Genomic DNA, 17,306 nt, shown 5'->3' with positions numbered 1-17,306 from the left:
ACCCCCCACGTCCCCGCACCAAGGTTGATTGTTATTGTCATTTGTTTAGTGACCTTCCTGGACCAGTTCTGTAGTGTGTGTTCTTTGTCATGTGTGGTCACTTCTTGGCTAGCTCAGTTGGTAGCGAGGACTGGACAGAGATCTCCTTATACATCCTGCACTGGTGAGTCTGCTGCCCCTTGCTGGAGGCTGCACATGTTGTGTTGTGCCAGACCCTCGATGCACCAGCCCTTTCCTTCTTGCACACACAGAGTGAGCATCGAGGTCAGCCGGGGTGAGGGATCAGGGCCTGATCCTTAGGATCCCCTGTGGACAGTTAACCCTCTGGTGTCTTAGGAAGGCGTTTTCTTTGCCCCCGGTGGCATTGCGCCCTGGGGGTTGTGGCGTTAGACTGCTGCTGCGCCCAGGCTCTGTGCGCCGAGAGCGCTGCATCCGGTCAACAGTCCCCAAGCCCAGGACCACAAGTCAAACAGTGGCCGTTCTTCAGTGACGGGACTTCCTGGAGTGTCCCAAACCCATTTTGACCTCAGTGGTGCTAGGATGCTGGTTCCCCAGCTCCTGTGGCTCTGAGGCTGCTACAGAGATGGAGGGCGGAGGCTGGGGCGGAGGCTGGGACGGAGCAGGTCAGGAGGCCGCAGAGCCTCCTGTCTTTGTGCCCCTTGGACCGGTACAAGCCTCTGGTTAATTTCCAGAACCCTAACACAGCCGCTCTTGACCGTTTTGCCAGGGAGGAGTGTGGGCAAAGGTGGTCACGCCTTCGTTCTCCAAGTGCGTCTCGGTTGCTCTCGGGTACAGCAGCTCCAGGTGTCCGCACCACGGGAGCCAGTGGGAAGGCTCAGATGGAAGCCACGCCGCTCTCCTTTTGAAGACCGTTTGGTGGAAAGACCCGAGGCTCTGCCATGTCTAGGTGTTTGTGGAGAGAGGAGGAAGCCAAGGGCTTCAGCTCTGGTGGGATCTGGGCGCAGCCTCCCACCTCCCTTCCTGCCAGATGTGAGTGAGCTCCCGAGGCCGACCGCCTCACCGGCCACACGGTGCTGCCCCTTCGTGGGGTTAGGAATTGGTGTGTGGGGTGCATCTCACTCTTGGCAGGTGGTGTGGGCAGTCGCTCACCTGCCCAGGTGAGGAGCGGCCGAGCTGCCCCTGCCTCTGGGCTCCGTGCTGGAGGCTCTCAGCCTCGCGCCCTCATGAGCCTCGCGCCCTCACCTGGCACAGCAGCTGCCCTCGGGCCTCCTGCTGCTTCTGTCTCCCGTCAGTGTGACGGGGACACAGTTTGCTTTGGTTCTAGGTTTTGAACAACAAGCGGAGCCATCGAGGGACACGGCTGTCCCTGGGCCGAGTGGGAAGGTGGATGAGGAGCACCTGGCTCCCCTGGGCCTTTTACTTATTTAAACTTTTGTTTGCCTTCAGGTGACGCGTGCACACTAGGTCACCGGGGGCTCCAGGCTGTGGTGAGGTGGGCCCTGCCCTTGCCCTCCCCCATCCCCGACGTCCGCCCGGCCCAGCTCTTGGACTGGCTTCTGTTGAGATGTTTTGTTTGTTTTCCAGCTTTAGACATTGCTTTTAAATTTCTTAAAATGAAAAATGAAGATCCAGAGGCTCGGCCTCCCCACGTCTGTCCGTCCTTTCTCCTGTCTGTCTAATACAGTCTTATCTCCGTTTTTGGTTGAATATTCATGGGATGATTTGCTCGTTCCTGTGTGCACCTGCCAGGGCTCACCCGAGTCTCCTATGGAACTTTAAGTGCCCTTTGGCCGTGGGGTGAGACGCTCAGGTCACCTGTCAACCCTTTCTCTTGGAGGCTCACCTCCTGGGGCCTCGGGCCCTGCACCTTCTGAGCTGATGGGTCCCAGGCCTGTCCCAGGCCGCCCAGAGATTTCCCGTCCCTTCCTTCCGTCCCTTCTGTCTGTCTTGGAGGCGCTGGTTCTGGAACCCAGGGCTTCCTTGGCCGAGGCTCACCCCGGCCTTGGTGGAACGCATCCTCAGCAGCTTTCTGAGAAGAGCAGGAGATCTCCGCAGTTGGCAACTCGAAGGTCAAGAAAATTCTCTCTTCTGTCCTCCATCTCAATGGATAGTGTCCAGGTGTGGAATTCTGGGCTGCGACTCATCCCCTAGAATGTGGAAAGCCTTGCTGTGTCATCTCTTACCTTCCAGGGTCACATTGGAGGAGGCCCCTGGGTTGGGAGTCCTCGTCCTTGGTATGTGACCTGTTGTGTTCCTGGACAGAGTGCCTTGCTCAAGGGTCTTTTTTCATTCATTTTTCTGGTCACTCAGGCCACCCTTTTAGCGAAGTAAATTCTGTCCTTCGTTGTAGGGCATTAGCTCAGTTTCATTCCCCGTCCTCTGACTTCTGCTTATAGGTGTGGTGCTCGGCTGTGGGACCTCTGGTTTGACTCGCCTGCTTTGCACTTGATGGTCTTAGTTCCCGGGAGACGCCTCCAACTTCCTCTTCCTCATCTTTAGCTAAATTTAAAAAAACCCTGCGATGCTGTTCTCCCCTCTGCAGAAGTGCCCTGCCAGCCTTTTCTGGATGCCGTCCTCTCTTATCTCCCGAGGGTGTCAGTTACCAGGGTTCCTTTCCTGCCCCCTCCTCCCCTTTCCTGTCTTCTGTTGGGTCTGGCCTCTGCCTCTGTTTGCAGTTTGGGTTCCTTCTCAGGGACATGCTGACCTGGGTGTGTGTGTGTGTGTGTGTAAGAACTGGACTTCTGACAGCGGCTGATCAGTGGTATGTGTGTGTGAGTGTGTGAGTGTGTATGTGAGAGTGTGAGCGTGAGTGCAAGTGAGAGTGCAAGTGTGTGAGAGAGTGTGTGCACAAGTGTGTGCAAGTGTGTGAGTGTGCAAGTGTGAGAGAGTGTGAGTGTGTGTACTGTGTGTGAGAGTGTGTGAGTATATGAGAGTGTGAGAGTATGTGAGTGCAAGTAAGAGTGCAAATGTGTGAGTGTGTGCATGAGTGTGTGTGAGTGTGAGTGTGTGTGACAGTGTGAGAGTTGAGAGTACATGAGTGTATGAATGTGTGTGAGTGTGTGACCTTGTGTGTGTGTGAGAGTGCATGAGTGTGTGAATGTGAATGTGTGAGTGTGTGAGTGTGTGAATGTGAGCATGTGAGAGTGTGTGAGTGTGTGTGTGTGGTGGGGTGGGAGGGGCATGCAACACGGGGACCTGGCGGTGTCTTTGGGGAGCCTCGGGTGCCTGCAGGACTTTCTCCTGGGCCTGTTTGTCCCACTTCCCGGTCCCGCAGGCTCCAGGTTTGAGAGCTGAGTGGGGAGGGAGCTGGGCCTCCTGGTCACTGTGTGTGTTCTTACTCCGTCCTGCCGAGGCTCACCCTGGCCTCCCCGCCCATCCTCCCTCAGGCCTGATGCTCCCCAAAGGGGCTCTTTGGAGTCTCGTTCCCCCCACCTGAGAGTGTGCCTCCTTTGCTGGGGGGTGGTGATGGAGGGCAAGGTCACTAGTGGGCACTTGGGGGCAGGGTCCTGTCTGGCCCTAGCCCTCTTCATATGCAGTGCCCCCAGGGCTCTGGTCACAGCTCAGACTGCCCCGGCAGCCCCTGCTGCCCGCTCCCACCTGGGACTTTGGTCGCAGAGTTCTCTGCTCATTCATCTCAGCTCCAGACCTCTGCCCGGGGAGGCCAGGCCTTTTCATTAACATCGGGGATGTCAGCGACTCCAGCGCGGGCGCACAGCGTCCGTCCTGTGGAGGTTCACTTATGTCCCTCCATCTGACCCCATCAGACGGAGGGTCTCAGACCCTGGGGGCGCTCTTGAGGGTTGGGGTGTTCGTTTACCTCTCGGTGGGTGGAGGGGGAAAGAGGCCTCGGGAGGGCAAAGGCCCTTCGTGGGTGCCCAGTGCGGGGTGGCACCTGCCTCCCGACTGACAAGAGCCACCTCTGATTCCCAGTCCAGGTGCCGCTGCCCTGGCCATGGCTGGGTAGTGCCAGCTCCGCAGCCTGGGCCTGAATGTCCTGAACCTTGGCAGCTGCCAGTCAATTGGCCTTCCCAGACACCCCGGGGCCCACTGCTTAGGAGACCTTTGCCGGTCATTTGTCCTCTCTAGCTCTCGTCATCTTTTGCAGGGGACACTGTCTTGTGCATTCGGGGACACGTGGCGAGTGCCTGCCTTGTGCTGGGGGTGGGGAGAGGAATCCAGGGACTGATTCCCTGAAGGAGCCCCGTCCTCCTGCCAGGGCGGCAGGGAGGGGTACTCGTGGGAGGCACCTTGGAGGAGGCCACACTTGGCCAGTGGAGTTGACTAAAAAGTAGGGGCAGGAGGGGAGCCCAGAGCCCAGAGCAGCTAAGCCCATGTCAGGAGGCCCCAGGCCGAGGGCCGAGGTCGGTAGGGAGGAGGGCAGAGCGCAGACAGGGGGCGCTGCAGCCTCAGGCTCTGAGTGCACGAGGCGCATGGTTACCAGCCAGGCCCTTCAGGGCCACCAGGGGCCGTCCAGGGACCTCGTGGGGCATGTACGTTCTGCCTTCTCGGGACTTCCAGGAGGCCCCTGGAGTTCTGCCCACAGGCGGTCTTGTGTTTGGGGGAAACAGGAGACTTTCAGCCGTCCCTTTAGCCTGAAGTCATCTGTGCTCGGTGGCAGCAATGGAAACAGCCGTTGAAGACGATGAGGACTGAATGTCCCTGTTTTTAAACATTTCCCAGGAAAAGCAAATGTTTGAAAGTTAAACATTTTGGCTATTAGGATGGAACAGAAGAAAACCCGTGTTTGCCTGTTCAATATGGGCACCGATGTCGGGGGCCGGATCCAGGCGTCTCCCGCAGGGGCTGGGGAGGGCCGCAGGGCCTGCTGCAGCTGGGTGAGGCCCACGGGGAGCAGGTGTGCCCTGGGCAGTGGCCCGGCCTTTGAGCCTCACTCTCCTCCTGCTCCTGCTCCCAGGCCTGGGCTTCCCTGTAGATTTCAGCATTAGATTCTGCAAACATCCCTGGAATGCCAAGACCTGGCTGATGTCCGGAGGGTCAGTGAGCCTTTGTCTTTTCTGTGCTCTAGCGCTTTGACACCTCGGGGTCTCGTTGACCCTGGAGGGATTGCCCCTGCCAGGTCAGCCACTTCTGAGAGGTGGCAAATCACTCACCTTGAATGCGTCTTGACGTGCAAACCAACCTGTCCCCAGGCCCTGCCCCCAGCCACCGCCTCATGGGCTCTCAGCGAGGGCCACTCTCCACCTGCCCTGATGACCCCAACGTGTCAGTCAGCAATAACCCTGTGCCCCAGAGGCCACCAGAGTGGCTCAGACACAGCAGCCCAAGCCAGTTCACCTGCTGGCCTGTCTCTTCCCTAGGAAACCGCGCCCCCTCCCCTCTGCCTCCTGACCTCCCCGAGTGGCCCCGCACCCAGGGTGCCTCCCGCCTGTAGGGAACTGTGAGCACAGCTGATCCGTGTCTGAGCCTGAAACAAGTCTTGGCATGGGCACAACCCAGCCCTGGGAGTGTCTGCCCAGCTGGCCGTCAGGGGAGCCTGCGAGGAGCCTGGAGCATTCCATCTTACAGATGAGGGCACCGAGGCTCTGGAGCGACGGCTCCCAGCCAGTGGGAGGTGGAGAGGGACCTGGGCTCCACACCTGGCCCTGGCCACTTGGCTGTGCAATCAGGTCAGTGACCTCGCTTGCCGAGTATCCAGAAGCTGATCACGGTGCTCGGCACAGGGAGCCCCTGCAGGGCAGCAGAACCCAACTTGTGCCGGCCCAGCCCAGCCACGTCTTCCGGAGCCGCAGCCTGGCGCTGGCCCAGTGTCCTGCTCCACTGCTCGCCCGCCTGTTGGGGTCGTGCACAGATTTCCCTTTCTCCTTGCACCCCTGGCCATGTCCTCCGTGTGTGCTTGGCCGTGTGCTGGTGTCCACGTGTCCAAGCTGCAGAGACCCCACTGTGGTCTGCAGCTGACTGTGGGAGCTTCTCCGCTCTGGGCTGTCCTGGACTGGGTGCCGTACCGAGAGGCCTGCCTCCCAGACGCGGGCGAGTGTTTAAACACAGGACTGTCAAAGACGTGCCGAAGATGCAATCAGAGATTCTCACACGGCTCTTTATTCCACCCCCCTCCTGTGTTCTGCGAGGTGGGATGGGCGGAAGGAGCCATAAGTGGGCATTTTCCTGATTGTCACTGCAGTTAGAGCGCGGGAACATCCTGCTGGGCTCAGACGCCTCTCTGGGAATGCCACAGACGGTGCCGGGCTCACACATATCTTCCCGAATGTCACAGATTGTGCAGTTTGGAGGCAGCACTTCCTGTGAAGTGGGCTGGGGAGGTACTTACAGTGAAGAATGGTTTCCTCTTGGAGAAGATTCCTTTCAGGAGCACAGCAGCAGAGACTTCTGTCGGCGTCCCTCTTTGGGCCCTGTGCACCCGCCACGTGGGCCGCCCTGAGGAATCTAGGAGTGGGCGCACATTTCCTTGGATGTTTAGGGCAGATGAGGAGCTAAGAGAGCAGGGCTGTCCTGCCCCGGGGCTCGGCTGATTAATGGTCTCTTTACCCCCAAGAAACCCGTGGCTGGTAAATGGCAGGATTTGAAGAATACGGCTGAGAAGAAAGGAAAGCTCTGGGCAATGATCCGGGCATCATCATGGGGAACCCAAGTGTACAGCCGTGTCCGCCAGTTCTGAAAAGCAAGCAGCGCTGGGTGGGTTTAGAGGTCGAGGACCTGCTGCCCGTCAGAGGCTGGGAGATCAGCGTTCGAGCTGCCCAGCAAGGCCCACTTGGGATGCCTCCCGTTGCAGGGTCTACCTGTCCCTCAGGTCACTGCCCCATTCTTCCTGAATGACCTCATCTCCTTCTAGTCCCCAACTACTAGTCACTGGGTCTCTCCCAGCAGAGGCTGGTGGGGCCATTGTTCAGGTGCCCCTGAGTCAGGAGCCAGGTTTGAGTCCCAGGTCTCCACTGTCTCACTGTGTGACCTTGGGCAACTCTCTACCCCTCTCTGAGCTTCCCTTTTCTCCTCTATCCAGTAGGTAGCATAGATTAGGTCTCCAGACTGTGTCCTATTCACCGTCAGGCCCCTGGTGGAGTCTTGACCGGGGCCTGGAACAAGCTCGTGTCCAGTCAGTGCTGTGAAGAGCTGACCAGGGCTGCGGCTTTTACAGCCAGGCCCAGCTTCAGGGGGGAAGGTGAGTGCCCAGCGGGGAGCGCGTTCGAGTCAGGCTAGTGGAGCCTTGGCGTCCCTGGAGTCTGTGAGGTCAGGTGGGGAGAAGGGCATTGGGCCCATGTGCTCCGCCTGCCTCACTGAGTTGGCACAGCCACCCCCTCCTCGAGCTGCTGTCCCTGAGCCCAGCCGGGTCCCTCGGACAGGCCACCTCTTGTGGCTTCCTGCACTTGCCCTGCGTGGTCCACAGGGTGGTCTCCAGGTTCTGGTCTCCAGGATGATGCTGTGGGACCCCACACCACCCAGAGAGCAGCCCCTCGCGGGCACTCAGCGCCTCCCATCTGGGCACCAGGAGGTTCCCCTGGGTGTCACCTGTGTCTGCTGCCCCAGGGGTGGACAGCATAGCCAAGGGCCCAGGGAATGGCATCAGTGTCCTTGTGTGCAGGCCCCGTGGCCAGGCAGAGGGGACGGCGAGGCTGAGCAGGACAGGCCGCAGTGGTGGTCCCTCTCAGGTCAGGAGGGCTGGAGACCAGGGCCGCCACAGGCCGTGGCCACAGAGGGAGCAGCTGAGAGCAGGGGAGGGCCGTCGCCCCTCCACAGTGGCCAGTCACCTCTCGGCCACCTGCAAGGGAGCAGGCCCCATCAAGAAGACCCCGAGGGAACCATCAGGGCTGTGGACCAGGAGGTGAGTCTGAGGACCACATCGTACCGGGGCAGCGGGAAACAATTTGCAGAAAAGGGAGGAATCTAGGGAGACAGAGGCCAGTTGGATAGAGGAGGCTGTGGGGGTTGACTCAGGGTGGGTGGATTGATAAATGTACCCACATACCCACCCCGCCACCTGCCACCCACCCAGCCACCCAGCCACCCACCCAGAAACCCAGCCATCCAGCCACCCAGCCACCCAGCCAGCCACCCAGCCATCCAGCCACCCAGCCACCCAGCCATCCAGCCACCCACCTGGCCACCCACCAAGCTACCCAGCAACCCAGCCATCCACCCACCCACCCAGCCACCTACCCACCCACCCAGCCACTCACCCAGCCACCCAGCCATCCATCCACCCACCCAGCCACTCAGCCACCCAGCCACCCACCTGGCCACCCACCAAGCTACCCAGCAACCCAGCCACCCAGCCACTCAGCCAGCCACCCACCCAGCCAGCCACCCACCCAGTCACCCACCCACCCATCCATCCACCTACCCATTGATACCTACCCACCCATTCATCCATCTAGCCACCTACCCACCCAGCCACCCAGCTACCCACCTATCCTTCCACCCACCTATCCATCCACTTACTCACCCACCCACCCATCTAGCCACCCACCCGTCCATCCACCCAGCCACCCAGCCACCCACCTATCCATCCATCCTTCCTTCCACTGAGAAGCAGGGTGGTGTGATGGTTCAGAGGCACCTCAGATGCTGCCACAGGGTCTGTCCAATGACCATCACCCTTCATGACTGCCGATCACTTTGTTATTGATCCATGTGACCTTAAGCAGCTTTCCCAAGGTGTAAAATGGGGACAGTAATCCTTGAGTGTCTGCAGAGGTCACGTGCAGGTGGTGAGTTGCCAAGGTCGAGTGAATCCCAGACAGACAGAAGGACTTGTGGCTAGTCTCAGCTCAGGGAGCTGGTGCCGGAGGCTTCCGTGTTCCTGTTGGACGTCCCCGTGCCTCTAAGCCTCGGTGTCCACCTTGTTGGAGAGACCAGGCAGGGTTTGATGCTGTCCCCCAGGAAATCTCGGCTCCTGCTGGTGCCTGGCTTGGTGCATGTCCCCACCCTGCCTGGCCTGGTCCCCCACCCTCTCCTCTCCGTGGTTGGGGAAGCCTCCTTCCCCTCTTCCGAGGCGGGAGGAGCTGGGGACCTGCCAGCTGCCCGCACACCCCAGCCCCAGGAGCCAGGAGCTCAGGAATAAATGGAGCCGTGAGTTGGAGTAATCTGCGAATTGCTCAAGTAACACCCCCAGTCAGAGACGTGACATAAGAACATTAGTGGGGCTCCGGCCCCCCGTGGGGTGGTGCTCGGGGGGCTTGGTGGGTGATGTGAGGTGGAAACGGGTGGAGCAGCTGGAGGCGGTGGGCGGCGGCTGCTCCGTCCACCCCAGCCAGGGCTGCTCCTGCCTCCTGGCCGCAGTGTGTCCCCAGGCTGACTCTGTGGTCTGGTGGCCTCCAAGAAGTCCCAGTCACTGACCCCGAGGTGTGGGGGAGCTGGACCCATGTCCAGTGTCACACTGCGCCACTGCACCCCATGGGCCCCGGGCGGGTTCCCTGGCCTCTGGCCACTGTCCTCGGGCCTGGCCGGGTGCTGAGCAGCCGGCTGCACCCCCAGCAGGAGAGCTCCATGGCACGGGAACAGGTGTTTCTGTGTCACCCACTGTCCCCAGCAGGTCCCAGCTGGTGAATGAAGCCACCAGCAGCACCACCGTGAAGCTCCACAAGGTGGCCTCTGGAGGGGAGGGACGGGCTGCGTGGGCTCAGGCCCCGCGTGGGGCAGCCGGCCTGCTGGAGGCCGGAGACCTCCTCCCCTCAGAACCTGCCTGGTTATTCTACTACGTCCACTCTGCAGCTGAGGACAGTGGCCCTGACAAGCAGGAGAGAGGATGGCCCGTCCCCCTTCCCGCTGGGAAGCACCCTGGGCCAGTTCTGTCCCCTCCTATCTCCGGGGACTGTGGCAGGGGCCAGAAACCCACTGGAGGGGGGCAGCACCTTGAAGTGAGTTCAACAGACTCGGTGTGGGTGGTAGGGACAGGTGGGGACTGGGGCCAACTGGACGTTTGCCTCCGTCTAAGGCTGGGGGTGGCGGAGGCGGCACTCCCCGAATGGCCAGCATCGCCTGACGTTGAATTTTATTTATTTGATTTTAGACAAACAGAAGGAGGTTTTATTGGGAATCTCTCAAAGTTTTAATGCTGGCGACAAATTCAGTTACCAAGCGGACATGGTGGCCAACAGAATGTGTCCAGGCAGGTGTGGCCCGGGGCTTCTGGCCCCGTCACGGTCGGGCCGTGCTGACCGTGAAGGTGTGTGCGATTCCGCTCGGTGTCTTCTCCATCACCAGAGGTGCCCCGTGGGCGGGCGTCACTGCTCCCAGTTACAGAGGAACAGAAGCCCGGGGCCAAGGTGGCCGAGCGGCAGTGGTGGGGCTGGGTCTGGGACCCAGGAGCCCGTGGCCCGTCCCCTCCTCACGGCCTCCCAGGGATGACGAGCATGGGTCTGCTGAGAAGTCTGGGGTGACGGTCAGAGAGGGTCCGGTGGCCTCTGCCTGTTTTGCAGCCGCTTGCCTCTTGTCCCCTGCCCACCAACTGACCCACCCCGGGGCCAGGCTGGGCATCAGGATGTCCTCCAGCAGCTGAGTCCCCTGGCTCTAGGCCACGTGGCTGGACAGATTTCCGGGTCCCAACTGGGCGGGTGTGAAGTTCGTAACTGGCTTCTGGACGCTTCCCTTCTGTGGCCGTGGCCCCGGGGGGCAGGAAGCCTCAGCTGCCCTTCCTGGGCTTCTTCCTAGGACACTGACGCTGACCACGTCTCACTGCACGTCTTTGAGTCAGGCACTGGACCGGGGCTCAGTCTCCAGGGGGACTGACCGTCCCCAGGAATCAGCAGAGGCTCCTGGGATCTGTTCTTGAGGGACGGTCACATGGCAGAGAGCTGTGTGACCGTGTGTGACCGTGTGTTCCCGGTCAAGGGCAGCAGAGCCTCTAGGCCCCTGGACTGCTGGTTCCCCCAGGAGGGGGTGGGTGAAGGGAGCCTCAGGGAGACACGGGGTCCTGGGGGCCAGGGGAGGTCCTTAGCCTGGGGGGTCACCAGCACACCCACCGTATGGCAGGGGACGTCCGTGTTCAGAGAGGTTAAGTGACTTCCCAGTTGAGAGGGAGGCGGGACTGAACTCAGATCAGCGGGTTTTGTGGAGGTCACAGCCGCCCAGGAACGCAGAGGACACCCTGTGAAGTGTGGCTCTGCAGCGGCTCAGGTGGCCTTCCTGAGGGGCCCGAGACCCCCCCCCCCAGCATTCTGTGGGCCCTGCTCCTCCAGGAGGGAGCCAGCCCTTGGGCCTCAGGATGGGCTGAGCGGGAGGAAGCGCTCAGGGCTCAGCAGCACCTGAGGGCAGCTGCCGCTCCTCCCTGTGCCTCCACCACCCCTCCAGCCTCCCAGCCTCCACCACCCCTCCAGCCTCCCAGCCTCCACCACCCCTCCAGCCTCCACCACCGCTCCAGCCTCCGACCTCCGCTTCCTATCCACACCGCAGCGAAGAGCCAGAGCCTGGCCAGTGCCTGGCATGTGGTGGGGTTCATGTGTACACTCTGGGAACCTTCTGGGGCAGGTCTGGCCTCTCGTTGATACTGAAGCTTTGGAGACAGGAGTGTTGGGGACAGAAGGGCCTTGCTCACGGGGGCAGATGTGGCAGTGAAGTGTGGTGTCCCTACCAGAACCAGATTCGTCCAGGTGTTCTGTCCAACCGCAGGTCACCTCTGGGTGAGAGGGTCTGGGATCCCGCCCTCCCTGTCCTCACGCCCTTGCCTGCCCCCCCCCCCCCCGGGGGCTGCAGGGAGGAGCTGGGCCTCCGCGTCACCATCCGCTTCACTTTGACCCAAGCCCAGGTCCACTGCCGCTCCCTCCACCTCGGTGGGAACCCAGCCGCGAGGCCGGGGCGGTGAGGGCCCAGGTGGGGCAGGTGGCTCCGGGTGCCTCCCGAGGCTACCGGCCTGGGGGAGCTGGGCTGTCAGGGCCAGCCTGGTGGGGGCTGTCCACGGCCCAGGCACCCCGAGGCTGCGCTCCCCTGCTTGGGGGCCTCAGAGGAGGACGGGGAAGCACCCCAGAGAGCCGCCCAGGGCTCTGCCCAGGGCAGAGCGGCTCGCTGCTAGTTGAAGGTGTGGTCTTCAGGGACGTTTCGCCTTGGTCTGGAGTCAAAGGCCTCGCTGGGGTCAGGCGGGCCTGTATCTGTCCCTGGGCGTGTCCGGAGGTTGAACTGGGTTGGGTCTTGCTGGGACGTGGAAGCCGGGAGTCTGGGCGGGGGAAGCTGGTGACAGCTGGGGCTAGAGCACAGGGTACCGTCACCTTCCAGTGGGAGCCAAGACCCGGAGGGAGAGCAGTCCCCAGGACGAGGCCGGGCATCCTCCGCTCAGAGGCGGGGGGAGCTGCTCACCGGGTCTCGAGCTGACGGCTAGCTGAGGCCTGGCAGACAGGGCCCTGGGGACAGTGCTGGGGCGACTGCCCTTCTTTTGGGGACCCATGGTCGGGGACCCGTGGTGGGGGCTCTGGCCACTCCCCAGCCTCCCTGCCTCCAGCGTATGGCTGTGTCCCCCGCAGGCAGCCTGCCCTACGAGTACAAGGTGGTGGTGGCCGGCAACCACGAGCTGACCTTCGACCAGGAGTTCATGGCCGACCTCATCAAACAGGACTTCTACTACTTCCCGTCCGTGTCCAAGCTGAAGCCCGAGAACTACGAGAACGTGCAGTCGCTGCTGACCAACTGCATCTACCTGCAGGATGCCGAGGTCACCGTGCGGGGCTTCCGCATCTACGGCTCCCCGTGGTGAGTGCGCCCGGCCACCCCGGCCTCAGGGTGCTGGGAGTCCAGAGCTGAGGCTGAGAGCCGGGACATGGGGGTGGGAGCCGCAGGGAGCTCTGAATCTCTTCCCTTCGTCCTGTGTGACCCTAGGCAGGTTCCTGCCACCCTTGGGCCTCGTTTTCCCCACATGTAACCTGGAAGGGCGACATCAGCTCTACCCTGTGTGCTGTATATTTCTCACAGGACAGCATGTTGCTATCATCTCCACTTCATAAACAGGGAAACTGAGGCACAGAGAGGGTAGGGGCCTTGCCCGAGGTCACACAGCTAGGAAGAGGCGGACTGGATGAAGCCCAAACAGTCTGTCTCCAGAGGCCTGCTTTCAACCTCGGGCGCACAGCCCTGGAGTCTTTCTCCCCGGGTCTCCTGCACAAAGGCGCAGACAGGAGGAGCGCAGTCGGAGTCTTCCTGGTGGCCAGAATCCTGGTGTACTGTGCAGGGAGGGCAGCTGTTTACAAAACCGGCCCATGTGGGCTCTGACTCTGCCTGGGGACAGTGATCGGGGCTCTGCTCTGAGCTCACCTGGCCAGGTGGTGGTCAAGGTGAGAGACGGTCCTGACCGACCTGTGTGATGGTCGGTGTGTTCACCGAAACCCTGGTGATGGGATGGCGATGGTTGTCATGATGACGATGGAGATGGTGAGGTGGGAACCATAGTCATGGTCCAGGTGCAGATGGTTACGTGGTGATGGTGATGATGGTGGTGATGGTTACAATGGTGGTGACAGCAGTGATGGTGGTGATGGTGACTATGGTGGTGATGGTGACTATGGTGGTGATGGTGATGGTGGTGATGGTGACGATGGTGGTGATGGTGTTGGAGGTGGCATTGATGATGGTGGTGATGGTTACAATTGTGGTGACAGCAGTGATGGTGGTGATGGTGACTATGGTGGTGATGGTGACGATGGTGATGATGGTGATGGAGATGATAGTGATGGTGATGATGGTGGTGATGGTGATGGTGATGATGGTGGTGATGGTGATGGTGATGATGGTGGTGATGATGATGGTGATGATGGTGACAATGGTGGTGATGGTGGTGATGGTGATGATGGTGGTGATGGTGATGATGATGGTGATGGTGATGATGGTGGTGATGGTGGTGATGATGGTGATGGTGATGATGGTGGTGATGGTGATGGTGATGATGGTGATGGTGATGATGGTGATGATGGTGACAATGGTGGTGATGGTGATGATGGTGGTGGTGGTGGTGATGATGATGGTGATGATGGTGACAACGGTGGTGATGGTGATGATGGTGATGGTGGTGATGATGATGGTGATGATGGTAACAATGGTGGTGATGATGGTGATGGTGATGGTGATGGTGGTGATGGTGGTGATGATGGTGATGATGGTGATGGTGATGATGGTGGTGATGGTGATGATGGTGATGGTGATGATGAAGGTGGTGATGGTGGTGATGGTGATGATGGTGGTGATGGTGATGGTGATGATGGTGGTGGTGATGGTGATGGTGATAGTGGTGATGATGGTGATGGTGATGATGATGGTGATGATGGTGACAATGGTGGTGATGGTGACAATGGTGGTGATGATGGTGATGATGGTGATGTGATGATGGTGATGGTGGTGATGGTAACGATGATGGTGACGATGATGGTGATGATGCTGACAATGGTGGTGATGGTGATGATGGTGATGGTGGTGATGATGATGGTGATGATGGTGACAATGTGGTGATGGTGATGATGGCGATGATGGTGGTGATGGTGGTGATGGTGATGGTGGTGATGATGATGGTGATGATGGTGACAATGTGGTGATGGTGATAGTGGTGGTGATGGTGGTGATGGTAACGACAGTGGTGACGATGATGGTGATGATGCTGACAATGGTGCTGAGGGTGAAGGTAAGACTGTTTCTGAGCAGTCTCTGTGATCCTGACTGAAGGCTCCAGAATCCGCCCTGGGCCCTGAGGGTTGACCGGCGTCTGCTCTGCAGGTGGGCGGACGGTGAGGCAGTGGTCTCCACGGGGGAGAGATCACGTGTGTGTTCAAGTGTGGTGTCACCAGGAAGGCTCCCTGGAGCTCCCAGGCAGGGTGGCCGAGGGTCGCCTGGGCTCATGGGCCTTGTGTGTGGGACAGCTGCTGTGGACACAGTGACCTGGGCAGCCCTGGACGGCCCTGGCTGATGCCACGTGGTGCCCCTCTGGGACTGGAGGCTGGAGGCCCTCCCGTGGCCTCATGGGCCCCCAGGGATGTGACCTTCTCACCCCCCAAGGACAAGGAGAAACGGGGAGCCCAGGCCCTGATAGTCTGGCTGGGCAGGAAGATCTGGGGGATCTTCCAGGAGGGTCTCTGGAGGGCTGGGTGGGGTGGGGCCCGGGGGTGAGAGGAGGCTCGGGCCTGGCAGGAGTCGGGACTGGATCTCTTGGCCTGGGGTTTACAACCCACCCTACCCACAAAGCCGCTTGTCTTCTAAGTTGATTCCGCGTAGATTCAGAACGTGGCTTCAGCACCAAACTGCCTGAGTTTGAATCTCAGCCCCACCTCTTATGGGCTGTGGGACCGTGGGTGAGTCACCTCACCTCTCTGTGCTTAGCTCCTTCTCTGAAAAGTGGGAGTGCAGTGGCCTCCCCAGAGGTGATTGTAGGGTGTCACGCGGGCCCGTCTGAGCCCAGCACCTGTCCCAGTGCCTGCTGCAGGAATGGAGACCTCATTCTGGTTATTTGCTGCAGGGACCGTCCTTCCCAAGTGGCCTTGTCCAGACCCATAGGGGGCCGGAGGGTGGTGGGGGTGGGTCACTGACATCCTCCAGGGGAGCTCTGTCTCTCGAGGGGCCCTTCCACAACCAGCCACCAGCCATCGAGTGACCCGGGCCTCTGCCTCCAGGCTACATCCTGCTCCTGGGGCTGCTGGGGCCTGGGGCGTGGCTGGCTGCCTCCCTGAGCCGGGTTTGCGGTCACTAAGGGGGAGAGGCCGTGAGGTGGTGGTGGATGCTGTCCTCCTGGGCTGCTCAGTGGGAGGGACCCCAGCTGCTGGTGGCCCTCGGGTGCCGGAAGCCACTCTCTCTGGAGGAGGCGTCCTGCCGGCTGCGGGTTCTGCCTGGTGCTGGGTGGGCGAGTGGGTGCACCTCTCCAGCTGCCTGTGGAGGTCTGGGCTGGGGGCACCCAGCTCCCCTGGTGCAGGCTGCCCAGATACAGGGCAGCTGGCGGGAGGCAGCAGGCAGCAGAGCTGACCTCCATGGGTCAGGTGTGCCCTTCCCTCCTCTTCCCTCCTGTGACACATGGCTCTCATGGAGCTCAGGAGAGGTTCTCTCCAGCTTCACGGGCATGGTTTTGCCAGCGGGGCCGGGCGGGGCGGGGGGAATGAACAGAGCAGACGTGACCTGTGGCCAGGCCGGCAGGCCAGGGGTGGACGTGTTCCTTGTGGCCCTGGGAGGCAGAGCAGGGCCACAGAGGGCCATGGGAGGCAGGTTGTCCGCCCCAGGCAGGAGCCCAGAGGAGAGCTGACAGGGCTTGGATGAGCAACCAGCTGCCCGTCCCCAGGTGTGCAGCAGGGCTGGCTGGGGGTGACCCAGGTCCTCCGGCTGCGGCCCCCTGGGATGCCACAGTTTCTGGGCTGGGGGCAGGGTCCTTCAGGGCTGGCCTCAGTGTCCAGGACTCTCCAGAACAAGCCAGGAAGGGCCAACTCGCGGCGCAGCGTGGTGGGCATGGCCACCAAGAGTCTGGCCTGGCTGACGGCGAGGCCGACCTGCGGTCCTGCTTCCCCATCAGGCCCCTGCTGGGGCCACGCGGCCCACGTGGCCACCGTGTGCCTGGCCTGGGCAAGGCCCCGACCATGTGTGGTGCAGCCATCCAGGGGAGGGAGGGGCCCATGGCCAGGAGCCTCAGGCTGGCCAAGCCTCGCACAGCCAGGCCTGAGCTCGGTGCTGACCACGGGTCCAGGGGCCCTGGGATGGGTGCTGTCACCCAGCCCAGGCTGCAGGGACTGCTGGGAGGCGAAGGGACTGCCATTTTCCATGAGTGTCACGTGACATGCTCGGGACGCGCTCATGCTAAGAAGTGATCTGATCTTGGTTCACGTCCTCTGTGTCTGGCTGTTGTGTCTCGCTGGCCGTCCTGAGCCTGCCGTACTTTGGTTTTCTGTTTTCTTTTACAGTTTTTTAAGAATGAGATTTGGTGTTTTAGGTCAGTTTTGTTCACAGCAAAACCCCGTCTAGGTACAGAGACTCCCGCCAACCCTCATCCGCCTGACCTTTCAACTTCGTCAAACTGAATCCATACAGTTTGAGATACTTGGTGTCTGTGGGGTTTTTTTTGGGGGGGGGGCTTATATTTTTAAGATCCTTCCACATTGTGATGTGCTTTTGTAATTGGTTCTTTTCCTACTGCCATTTAGGTTTCATTAAATGAGTGAATTGCAATTTCTTCCTCCGTCTCTCAGTCTAACCACCACTGGTTTGGAGCTGTTATAAATCCATTGCTGCGAACATTCTTACACGTCTCTAAGGGTACAGAGGTACATAGTCCTGGATGTCTGTGTGCCGTTCACACACACACGCACACACACGCACACACACACATGCAAACATGCACACACACACATATAGACATGCACACATGCACACACATGCAAACACACACACAGACATACACACCCACGCACATACACATGCACACACAGATG

The 17,306-nt window shown here is 60.4% G+C and overlaps 1 protein-coding gene across 1 annotated transcript in view; it reads left to right on the top strand.

The window, feature by feature from the left end:
• Mpped1 (metallophosphoesterase domain containing 1) overlaps window positions 1-17,306 on the top strand; it is a 60,279-nt gene that overhangs the window by 25,807 nt on the left and 17,166 nt on the right. Inside the window, exon 3 of the mRNA XM_026394360.2 lies at window positions 12,387-12,612. Coding sequence (XP_026250145.1) covers window positions 12,387-12,612 — 226 coding nt within the window. The remainder of the gene's footprint in view (window positions 1-12,386; window positions 12,613-17,306) is intronic.

Source organism: Urocitellus parryii, chromosome 5 (genome assembly GCF_045843805.1).
Source record: "Urocitellus parryii isolate mUroPar1 chromosome 5, mUroPar1.hap1, whole genome shotgun sequence".
In the NCBI taxonomy this organism is placed as follows: Eukaryota; Metazoa; Chordata; class Mammalia; order Rodentia; family Sciuridae; genus Urocitellus; species Urocitellus parryii.
This window is presented reverse-complemented; position numbering and strand designations above follow the sequence as displayed.